At 38.4% G+C, this 12,935-nt stretch overlaps 1 protein-coding gene across 12 annotated transcripts in view; it reads right to left on the bottom strand.

The window, feature by feature from the left end:
* The window catches only part of NTRK2 (neurotrophic receptor tyrosine kinase 2), a 411,119-nt gene that overhangs the window by 321,516 nt on the left and 76,668 nt on the right, over positions 1 to 12,935 (bottom strand). For all 12 annotated transcript variants that reach the window (XM_082469619.1, XM_082469620.1, XM_082469622.1 and 9 more), the window contains one exon: positions 2,968 to 3,067. In XM_082469619.1, coding sequence (XP_082325745.1) covers positions 2,968 to 3,067 — 100 coding nt within the window. The remainder of the gene's footprint in view (positions 1 to 2,967; positions 3,068 to 12,935) is intronic.

Here is a 12,935-nt window from a genome sequence, read left to right as displayed (position 1 = left end):
ACACATTCTCCCCTTTTTAAGGTGTATGTTTTTTCAACAGCTCTAATAGCATTTAAAGTACCTTAAGTTACATTAATTTGTTGATTGAAGTATAGTAGATATTTCAAGTGTACAGCAAAGTGATTCAGTTTTACATCTATATATGTGTGTGTGTGTATATATATACACACACAAGAATATATATATATATATATATATATATATATATCTTTTTCAGATTCTTTTCCATTATAGGTTATTACAAGATACTGAATATAGTCCCCTATGCTACACAAGAGGTCCTTTTAACTTACATTGTTAAACACCACTTTTTAGGCAGTTTCATTGCATGAGCCTCGCCTTCTCTTCTAGATCCCCCAAATTACAACTCAGCATTTGACCAGTAAATCAAGAACCTCAACTCAGGCCCATTTGGTCCAAACCATGGCACAGTTAGACGTGTAGCTAAAAATAGAGAAAAAAGCTATTCTAAACAAGAACCTGAGTCTCTGAGACAAAATTTTAAAAACAATTTTATTTATGTCTAAAAATAAGGGAGTAAAACATATGCTCTAGTAGTTACTGCCTGAAGAAAGCCATTTACTGGATCTGTGACAAGGTTAAGTAAAACCTTTCTTACCAATCATTAACGATACCCTTAGGTTATACCCGGAAAACGTAGGTGCTTCAGCAGTGGTCACCCCAAATTATCCAAAGAAAATACTTTGTCAGTCTTAGTGACAGAGTCAGTATATGAAATACAATCTTCTCTGAAACAAAACGTCTGCCTTTTCTTCTCCTCCATCACTGCACTACAGAGAGTGAGTTCACATTTACAGATCATTCTTCTGTTGTTTTCTTAACACAAAGTGGGGGTGGGGAGTGACTCCCAAATATTGCTCCTAGGGTTCCCAAAGCCTTTCTGAGCCCCCAGTAGGACCTGAACATACCCTTTCTCTGAAGAGCCACAAGACAAAAGTTTCCAAGTCAACCCTCAAGACAGGAAAGTGACAGAGCTAGAATCTGGCTCTGTCCAGTAAACACCCTGCTTGGGGACATCCACCCCAAGTGCCTCTAAGGAAAGAAAGCATCTGATCAGGATGAGGAGAACAAAATCTCATGGGAGGTGGCTAGCACAGAGAGAGGAGCAGCCTACGCCAGACCTGGGCACCAGCCGAACACGGGGACCCAGAAAGGTCTTCGAAGCCATGGGTGGGTTTGGTTTGCAGTGCCTCTCCCACATCTTGTCACGCTTGGAAAGAGACCTGGGAACCCATGTGTATCCCACAGAAAGGTGATTCTCTGAGAATGCTTGGGAAAAAGCAGCATCCCTTGGAAACCATCAGAAATGCCCATTTCCAGGCCCACCACAGACCTATTAAATCAGAAACTCTCAGGGTAACCCAGATCTCTGTGTTTTCACAAGCTCTCTAGGAGTTTCTGAGGCAAAGTCAAGTTTGCAAACCACCACCATAGGATTAATTAAAATCACTATAGTACAGTCCCTCTCCCAAACCTTATTCATAATTGGAGAATGAGAGGTCTTTCCTCCTTCAAAAGAAATGTCAAGGATCAACAGGCCAAAGGGGGAGTCAGGAGGAGGTTTAGGTGTTTTTTTAAGGCCTAATTTACCACTGCTCCTCCTCATTCATTTCAGGTTTGGGAATCTTGGTCATGGGCACCAACAAAGGCTGAGGAAAAAGCATCAGAAATGGATCTGGGCTTCCCTGGTGGCGCAGTGGTTGAGAGTCTGCCTGCCAATGCAGGGGACATGGGTTCGAGCCCTGGTCTGGGAGGATCCCACATGCCGCGGAGCAACTAGCCCTGTGAGCCACGGCTGCTGAGCCTGTGCGTCTGGAGCCTGTGCTCTGCAATAAGAGAGGCCGCGATAGTGAGAGGCCCGCGCACCGCGATGAAGAGTGGCCCCCACTTGCCGCAACTAGAGAAAGCCCTTGCGCAGAGACGAGGACCCAACACAGCCAAAAATAAATAAATAAATAAATTAATTAAAAAAAAAAAAAAAGAAATGGATCTGATTCACCCCAGAGCCCGGCATCCATTGGACAACTTATTGCTACTTAAACATCACTTTCAAGTAAGCAAATGACATTAATAGTAATTGTAATGAACCATACAGATCAAGAAAGCTCACCTGACTGTCTCCCCAACACAATTAAGAAAGACAGCACTAAACCTTCCTCACAGATTTCCCAAGCGAGTGGCTATTTATAAGAGACCACGCAGAATTCAACGATAACATATGAGTCAATACATATGCTTAAATTTCAGAGCAAATGCTTTTTAATCACTGAAACTCTTGGCTACTTATATCACAAGAACATTTAAATATGTTTCCCCCATCCCCCAAAATGAATTTTCAATCCTCTAAAAGAGACCAATGGTCTATTGCGGGGCAACAGAGACCCTAATTTTTAATCGAGCACTAGGAACTTTTCCACTAAAATAAGAAGCCACTCATTCACAAAGCATCAATGTACCTCCAATGGCTGTTCTTATTTTGCTTCCCAACACTTTAAATTTCAAAAGGTGAGAATCTGAAAAAGCAGCAGCAACACAAAAAGCACACCATGGAAATTCTAGAAGTCAAATGTACAACAGAAAGGACCTTTCTACACAAAATACATGCGTCCATAACTAGCCTACTGCCACCCAGCCTGGCCTGCCTTTCTGAAACAAAAGTAAAACTCGGGTACTATTTTTTTATACCATTATTAGGCACTTAAAACTCAAGAAACCAGTTCTGTGTCTTCTGGGACAGCTGTCCTCATTGGAAAGTGAGTAGTGTTGAATAATCAACATGATTTTGTTCTGTCTTGATTTGTAGTATCATAGCCTTATTGCTATTTTTTCAGCCTTCACCCCTAGTCATCGTAAATCTAGTTGCTTCCTTCTTTAGTGGTAATTAGCATTAGTCACAAGCCAAAAATGATTCCACATAAGAAGTAAAATAAACACAACCCTTCTTACCTTTCATGCCAAACTTGGAGTGTCTTGCCAACTTCAGCAGAAACAGCATTACCAGCAGACAAAATCCTACTACAGATGCAATTACCACCACAGCATAGACCTAGAGAAAGGAAGGGAGGGCAGTTATGATCTTGATAATTAGTTTCTTATATCCAGGTGATGCTGATTTTGATGGAGATGTTTAATATTTATTGAATACTTACTACCTGCTTTCCTAAGAACTTTATGGATATCAATTAAACTTTAACAACCCTAGGAAGATTTATGCAGGTCCTATTATTATCCCTACTCTACAAATGAGAAAAGGTAAGTTAAAGCTTATAAAAATAGGGATCCAATTGATATTATACAGATTAACATATACTAATACATCCTATCTTATTATATAATATATAGATAATAGGTATTTTATCTCTCCCCATCCATCTATCTACCTATGTACCTACCTACCTACCTATCTGGAGAGAGAAGTGAGAGAGAGAGTATATAAAACATGAATGACAAAACACTAATAATTTTTGAAGCTGCTGAAAGATACAAGGGGGTTCATCTCATGATTTTCTCTACCACTGTACATGTTTGAAAACCGTCCATGATAAAAAAATTTTTTTTAAGTTGGCTATTGTTGCTCTTAGAAGTCAGGGTGCCCTAGAGCAGTGAGTAGGTCTGGAAGGGAGCAGGAAGGCACTTGTGGGTGAGCGCAGCCTGTGAAAGCTCATGAGGTTGTAGACTTATGACATGTGAATTTTTCTGTATGTATGAGAAAGATCAATACAAAGTTGTTTTTTTAACTTAAAGGTGTAGCTGCAAGTTGTGAATCATACAAGTAGAGAGAGTAGATGCAGATCGTTGTGAATCCTGTCACAGCCCCAAGCTGGGGATCACAGAGGCACAAGTGCATAATGCTAAGTACACACTAACAATTTAGAAACAATGATCGACACAGGACTCTGTATCATCTTCCATTTTTGCTGTTTACCCCAAAGTCCCGCTTCCAAAATAAATTTGTTTCTATAAACCAGGAGTTGGCAAACTTTTCCTGTAAAGGGTCATATAGTAAATATTTTAGGCTCTGGGGGCCTACAGTCTGTGTTGCAACTAGTCAACTCCCCTGCTGTAGTGTGAAAACAGCCACAGACAATATGCAAACAAATGGGCGTGTCTGTGTTCCAATAAAACTCTATTTACCACAACAGATGCATAGCTGGATTTGGATATAGTTTGCCTAAACTGTCCTAGATGCCCATACTGACTTAAATGTCTAAGTTTCATTTAATCCACATAACAGTCCATACGACATATTATTATTGTCCTCATCTGTGGTAATCATTAGTGTTGTTTCCCAAACATTTCTGTTTTCCTCTATGTTTCTCTTTGTAGGATTCACTTCCTGGTTCCTTGTGGTGAGATGGGTTCACATGACTAGTTCTGGCCAATGAGTTGAGACTTGTATCACTGCCAGGAGGAGGATTTCACTGCTTACTGCAAGATCTTAGACTAAAGCAGTGGTTCTCAACCAAGGATAATGTTGTACCCAGGGGACATTTGGCAATTTGGAGTTGTCACAACTGGGAGAAAGGTGCTACTAGCATCTAGTGGGTTGAGGCCAGGGATTCTGCTAAACATCCTGCAGTGCCCAGGAGAGCCCCCCACAAAAAAAATTATTCATCAATAATAATAGTGCCAAGGGTAGTGCTCTCTTTCTCTGTGCCATAATAAATGCTAACTTTTCAAAAGGCGTCTGCCTTGTCAGCCTCATCTTGGAATGAGGATGAGGCTGATAGAGCTCCCAGCCAATACGCGTAATGAAGCAAGAAATAAACGTTTGTTGTTTTAAGCCACTGAAATTTGGGGGTTTTTGTTACTGCAGCAGCATAGCTTATCCTGACTGATACACCCAGCTTATAGTGAGAGGCAGTGTCAAGTGGAGATTAAGAATATGGATTGTTCCTGAGTTTGAAATTTAGATTTACCACTTATTAACTACATGGTTTCCAAATTACTTAACCTCTCAGCATCTCATAATCTTCATGTATAAAATAGAAAATATAATAACGTTACCTTGCAGGTTGTTATAAATCCTCAATTAGTCAATGCAGATAATGGTCTTGACACAGTGCTTACTATAATAAGTAATTAATTATGTTGGCTATGATGATGATGATAAAACTGAGATTTATAAAATAAATAAATAAGCAGCCCAAGATCATACCTCTCAAACTTGGGATTGGAATCAAAGTCTGCCCAAGTATAAAATCTGTGATTTATGTGTGATTTACCCACTACATTGCCTCTCCAAAGCATGTGGCTGAGAGTGAAGGCAGGATAATGAAAACATATGGCTAATCCCTCCACAGCACCTTCAGATGGGGTCAGATGGGGACAGCATTAAATAAGCTACAAAGCACAGAAAAGAGCACATGCCAAACAGTTGGCTAGGATGGAGCAAAGGTGTAATCATTCTCTCCTCTGGTGCTTCAGCTGTGAGTGGCTGTCCCACAGAATGCTTCTGCAGATGTCTGAGTACAAACTTAACTCTGTCTCTGTGGCCTATATATAAATAGAATGGTAGTGATTCCTAAAAGGCTAGTTATAAATCAACTTGTTCTAACCAAGATCATTTCCCTCAAACTTACCTAATGATTTCAGATGTTTCTTTCTCAATCTTTATTTCTAACTAACATTTGCATGGGAAAGAGATCATAATATTTTAGCTATAAGTTTCTCTACCTTATTATTAAATTCCAAAATTCTACAGATGAAAGAAGAATTCATTAATAAACAAGTTCGAATACTATTTTATAGATAAGGATCCTGGGACAGAGAGACATTTGGAGGACTTGCCCTGAGTCCCAGGATCACTCTGCAGAACCACAGTACAGTCTTACCCACTTTGGAAAGTACTCAACTGGCATTCCAGAGATCTATGTCGTAATGAACCCAGGATACCTTGCCTTTACCAGCTGTGAGACCTCACATGTGCTTCACTTCTCCCAGCCTCTGTTTCCTCATTTGTACATGGGGATAATAATACCTGCCCTGCATTATCTATTTCATTAAAGAATATTTAAGTCCTCTTAGAAAATGGAAAGGTGTTCTTCTCCAGAAAAGCAGCTAATGATCTGCTAACAAATATTTAAACCTATTGGAGCAGTTCTAAATGTGAAGAATCCTTTAATAAACAAAGACTCCTGTGACAATGAGAAGAATAATTTCCTCAAAAACAAATTATTTCATAAATACAGAATTTCATGTACTCTGTGCATGTGTGTTGGGGTGGGGGTGGTCTTCACATGGGAGAAAAGCGGGAGTGAGTTTGTTTGTTTGGTTGGTTGTTTGGTTAGTTGTTTTTTATCTGAGGCTACCTCTCAGCATAGAACAAAGAGCTGCTCTCCTCTGAAAATCCAGCAGGGTTCATGAGGAGCATCTGTTAGACCAGAAAGGTGAATGCTTAAGGCTGTCTTGCAAATGCTCTGAAAACACCTTTGAATTTTGTATCAGCTCCCTGACTCTGAAACTCTTTCTCTAATCTAATGATCTTCCCTGTGATCAGGGACTGTTATGTATCAAATATTTGATCCACACATAATTTTAAAATTTTCTTTAAATTCTACAAAACATTGCCTTGCATCTCTCATGCAGATTTCTAAGGGCCACAGGTGGAGTCAAAACATACAGACTTTCAATGAAGATTATTTTCACTGACCTTGCCTTCCAATGACCCTCGTATAGGTAGTTCAAACATCGAGATACGCCAATTGGGGGCTTAAGTTTATCATTTGGATTCAAAAGAGAAAACTGAAGTTGGTATATAATTTTTAGTAATTGGAATACATACACATCTGTGGGCTTAACACATGTTCCTTGGATTCCTTACATATGCAAACAACATTCTCAAACCAAGAAACATTAAGTGTTTTGGTATGAGAGTAAAAACTGAAATGAATGCATAAGGCAGGAATTAGAAAACAATCTGCAGTTGATTTAACACAGCAGTTTTCCTTGTTATTTCAATGCAATGCACATAGTCATCTGTGGAAATGTGTGTGTGTGTGTGTGTGTGTGTGTGGTGTGTGTCTCCAAATACTGGATGTGCATATTTTGAGTTGCAGTTAAGTTGTATCTATTTATGAGCCTCCTGGTCCCACTGCATGGCCCTGGTTTAAATATCCATCACATCTCTTTATCATTGCACCAGAAACCTAAATCATCATCACCCCACTTCTAATCCCTCTCTTCTGCAACCCATTCTATAGTGTTCATCATTAGTCTAATCACCTCCTAGGTGCCAGGCACTATTCTAAGGACTAGGGATACAGCCATGAAAAACACTGACCGGGTTGCCTATACTAAGAATCTTACTAAAGAATCAGGGAAGGGAAAAAGATATTAAACATGTAAACAAATAAATAATCAAGGTAAAAAGATAGTTGGTAAACAGTGAAGAGAGTATGGAGATGAAGTCAGAGAGACAGACAAGGTCAAGATATGTAGGGCCCTGTTAACCACCATGAGGAGTTGGTTTCTATAACAAAAGTTTTATTACAATGCATTGGGAAGACTCTGAGAATGATAATAAAAGAGTGATCACTCAAGGGAGAAGGCTCAAGGGTGGTGTAAGAAGATCCTAAACTCATCTCCTACCATGGACACAGCAAATCTTTCAACTAAAGATGAGATAATTCCCTCAGAAAGGGACCGGAAAACTAGATGAACAAAGCTTCCACTTGTGCCATCACAAGTATAAAACGTGGGAATAGGGAGTAAAAAAGATAAAGCTTTGGAATGTGTTCAAATTTAAATTGTTACCAACTTAAAATAGGCTACTACTTACACAGGATGTTATATGTGAACCTCATAATAACCACAAAGGAAAAACTTATAGTAAATACAGGAAAAAAATGATAAGGGAATCTAAACCTAACACTAAAGAAAACCACCAAAACACAAGGTAAGAGAGAAAGAGAATAAGAAAGGAACTACAAAGACAGCCATAAAACAACTAACAAAATGACAGCAATACATACTGGTCAATAATTACTTTAAATGTAAATGGACTAAATTCACCAATTAAAAGAGCAACTGAAGGGATAAAAAAGCATGGTCTATCTATATGTTGCCTACAACATACTCACTTCAGAAGAAAGAATACACAAAGACTGAAAATGAAGAGATGGAAAAAGATATTCCAGGCAAATGGAAATAAAAAGAAAGCTGGAATAATAGACAAAACACACACAGTAATAAAAGACAAAGGGCATTACATAATGATAAAGGGGTCAATCCAGCAAGAAGATATAACATTTACAAATGTATATGCACCCAACACAGGAGCACCAAGATACATAGAGCAAATATTAATGTACTTAAAGAGAGAAATTGAGAGTAATGCAATAATAGTAGGGGACTTTAACACCCCACTTACACCAATGGATAGATTATCCAAACAGAAAATTAATAAGGAAAGATCAGACTTTGACACATACCAGATGACCTTACTAGACATACACAGAACATTCCATCCAAAAGCAGTAGATATACATTCTTCTCAAGTGCACATGGAAGATTCTCCAAGACAGATCACATGTTAGGTCACTAAACAAGTCTTAATAAATGCAAGAGGATTAAAATCATATCAAGCATCTCCTCCACTGACAATTGCATGAAACTGGAAATCAATCACAAGAAAAAAATGGGAAAAACTACAAAAACGTGAAGATTAAGCAACATGCTACTAAACAACCAATGGGTCTTTGAAGAAATAAAAGGAGAAATTTTTAAAAATACATAGCAACGAATAAAAACAGAAATACAACATACCAAAATCTTTGGAATGCAGCAAAAGTGGTTACAAGAGGGAAGTTCATAGCAATACAGGCCAACTTCAAGACACTAGAAAAATCCCAAATAAGCAGTCTAACTTTACACCTAAAGGAACTAGAAAAAGAATAACAAATGAAGCCCATTATTAGTAGAAGGAAGGAAATAATAAAAATCAGAGCAGAAAAAAATAAAGACTGAAAAACAGAAAAGATCAATAAAACTAAGAGCTGGTTCTTTAAAAAAAATAAACAAAATCAATAGAACTTTAACTAGACTAATAAAAAAGAGAGATGACTCATATATAAAATCAGAAATGAAAGAGAAATAACAATGACACCATAGAAAAACAAAGGATCATAAGAGATTATTAAAAACAATTATTTGCCAAAATATTGGACAACCTAGAACAAATGGATAAACTCCTAGAAACACTATTTTCCAAGACTGAATTATGAAGAAAAAGAAAATCTGTATAGACAAATTACTAGTAAGGGAATTGAAACAGCAATCAAAATTCTCTCAACAAACAAAAGCCCAGGACAAGAGGGCTTCAATGGCAAATTCTACAAAACATTCCAAGAATATTTAAGACCTATCCTTCTCAAATCCTTCCAGAAAATTGAAGAGGAAGGAAGCCTTCCAAACACATTCTACAAAGCTAGCATTTTCCTGATACCAAAACAAGACAAGGACACCACAAAAAAAGAGAGAATTACCGGCCAATATTCTTGATGAACACAGATGCAAAAATCCTCAACGAATATTAGCAAAACATATCCAATAATGCATTAAAAGGATCATACACCACAATGAAATATAATTTATTCCAGGGATTCAAGGATGGTTCAATATCTGCAAATCAATCAATGTGATATATAACATTAACAAGATGAAGGGTAAAACCATCACATGATCATCTCAATAAATGAAGAAAAAAGCACCTGACAAAATTCAACATCCACTTATGATAACAACTCAACAAAGTGCGTACAGAGGGAACATACTTCAACATAATAAAGGCCATATATGACAAACCCACAGCTAACATCATACTCAGTGGTGAAAAGCAGAAAGCTTTTCCTCTAAGATCAGGAACAAGACAAGGATGCCCACTCTTGCCACTTTCATTCAACATAGGGTTGGAAGTCCTAGTCACAGAAATTAGGCAAGAAAAAGAAATAAAAGGCATCCAAATTAGAAAGGAGGAAGTAAAACTGTCATGATTTTCAGATGACATGATAAAATGTATGGCATTTCTATACACTAATAATGATCTATCAGAAAGAGAAATTAAGAAAATAATCCCATTTACAATTGCACCAACAGAATAAAATACCTAGGAATAAACTTAACCAAAAGTGAAAGACCAACACACTGAAAACTATAAGACCCTGACGAAAGAAATTGAAAAAGACACAAATAAGTGGAAAGATATTCCATATTCATGAACTGGAAGAATTAATATTGTTAAAATGTCCATAGTACCCAAAGTAATCTACAGATTCAGTGTAATCCCTATCAAAATTCCAATGGCATATCTCATAGACCTACGACAAATAATCCTAAAATTTGAATAGTGCCACTAAAGAACCCAAATAGCCAAAACTATTATGAGAAAGAAGAACAAAGCTGGAGGTATCTCACTCCCTGATTTCAAACTGTACTACAAAACTATAGTAATCAAAACAATATAGTACTGGCACAAAAATAGACACAGATCAAGAGAACAGCAGCGAGAACCCAGAAATAAACCCATACATATATGGACAGTTAATTTACAACAAGGGAGCAAAGAACATACAGTGAAAAAAGGATAGTCTCTTCAATAAATGGTGCAGGGAAAACTGGACAGCCACATGCAAAAGAATGAAACTAGACCACTATCTCATGCCACACACAAAAATTAACTCAAAATGGATTAAAGATTTGAATGTAAGACCTGAAACCATAAAATTCTTAGAGGAAAACATAAGCAGTAACCTCATTGACATTAGTTTTAACAATGTTTTTGTGGATCTGAATCCAAAGGAAAAGGAAGCAAAAGCAAAAATAAACGAACGGTACTACATCAAACTAAAAAGCTTCTGCACAGTGAAGGAAACCATTATCAAAATAAAAATTCAACCTCCTGAGTGGAAGAAGATATTTGCAAATCACATATCTGATAAGGGGTTAATATCCAAAATATATAAAGAACTCATACAACTCAACAATAGAAAAACAAAGAACCAGATTAAAAATGTGCAGGAGATCTGAATAGACATTTTTTCCAAAGACATACAGATGGCCAATAAGCACATGAAAAGATGTTCAACATCACTAATTATTAGGGAAATGCAAATCAGAACCGCAATGAGATATCACCTCACACCTGTTAGTATGGCTCTTATTGAAAAGCAAGAAACAACAAATGTTGTCAAGGATGCTGAGAAAAGGGAATCCTCATACTCTGTTGGTGCGGCTGTAAATTAGTGCAGCCACTATGTAAAACAGTATGGAGATTCCTGAAAAACTTAAAAATAGAACTACCATATGACCCAGCTATTCCACTTCTGGCTATTTATACAAGAACACAAAAACACTAATTCAAAAGGATATATGCACCTGTATGTTCAATGCAGCACTATTTACAATATCCAAGATGTGGTAACAACCTAAGTGTCCATCAATAGACAAATGGATAAAGAAGATTGGAATATTTCCAATGGAAATGGAATGGAATGGAATATTACTCAGCCATTAAAAACAATGATATCCTGCCATTTGTGACAACATGGATGGACCTTGAAGGTATTATGTTAACTGAAATAAGTCAGACAGAGAAAGACAAATACCATATGATTTCACTCATTTGTAGAATCAAAAAAAAAAAAAACACAAAACAAGCAAACAAAGAAAACAAAACAGAAACAGACTCATAGATACAGAGATCAGATTAGTGGTTACCAGAGAGGAAGGCAGCTGGGGGTGGGCAAAATGGGTAAATGCGGTCAACTGTATGGTGACGGATAGTAACTAGACTTATGGGGATGATCACTTTGTAGTGTATTCAGATGTTGAATCACAAGGTAGTACAGATGAAACTTATAAAATAAAAAACTTATTAACAAAAGTCACTCAGGCTGCTATATGGAGAAAGGCCAGAAGATCACAAGAGTGGGAAGGGGGACAGGGTAGGAGGCTGTGGCAGTCATCCAGGAACAAGCAATTGTGGCAAACTTTCTCGGCAAAGGGCCAGATGGTAAATATTTCCAGCATTGCAGGCCATACAGACTTTGCTACAACTACTCCACATGTCCCTGTAACACAAAAGTAGCCACAGATGATATGTAAATAGGCATGACTGTGTTCCAATAAAACTTTATTTATGGACCCTGACATGTGACTTTCATAAAATTTTCATTTGTCACAAAATGTCACCCTTCTTTTGATTTTTTTTTCAAACCACTTAAAAATGTAAAAACTATTCTTAGCCTGCAGACTGCCCCCAAACAGGCATAAGCCAGACTTGGCCCGAGGGCCATAGTTTGCCAGCCTCTGCGTTAGCCTGTGGCTGAGGCTGGGGAGGTGGGGAGATATGGATGGGTTGGTGGTTTACAAGGAGGCAGAACTCACGGGATGTTAGACTGGGTGCACAAGACAGGGAGGAAAAGAAAGGAATGGAGGAATCTGCTGGGTTTTGTCCTGAGCAGCTGAGAGACCAGCCCCGCCACACAGTCCTGGGGAGATGCAGCCCTGCTGCTCACTTACGCCCCCTTCAGTGCTCCTCCCTGCGCCATAAAGCTAACTCCCTGGCACTGTGGTTCAAGACCTCATGGCCCTGCCTCGGACCGCCCTCCCTCATACGCCTTACCGTCCAAGCAAGAATGTTTCCAGACTGCAGGCTCAGGCTCACACACCCAAAACACCCTGCCCTTCGTTTCTGCTATGTCCAAATCCCAGGCATTTCCGCACAGGCCATGGAAAATGCCACCTGTCCCACAAAGACTCCTCTGGCTCTCCCAGCAGGAAGGAAAAGGGCGCCTGCCCCTCTCCTTCGCTCTCTCGCATTGCCTTGCTCAGCCTCTGTTTGTAATTTAGGTACTAATATTCACATCTCAGGCCTCTGACGTAAGTGTAAGCTCCAAAGGGACAGATATGTGTTT

The sequence above is a fragment of the Balaenoptera physalus genome (genome assembly GCF_965194825.1).
Source record: "Balaenoptera physalus genome assembly, chromosome: 7".
Taxonomy (NCBI): Eukaryota; Metazoa; Chordata; class Mammalia; order Artiodactyla; family Balaenopteridae; genus Balaenoptera; species Balaenoptera physalus.
The sequence above is the reverse complement of the archived record's forward strand: the minus strand, read 5'-3'. Positions and strand labels throughout refer to the sequence as shown.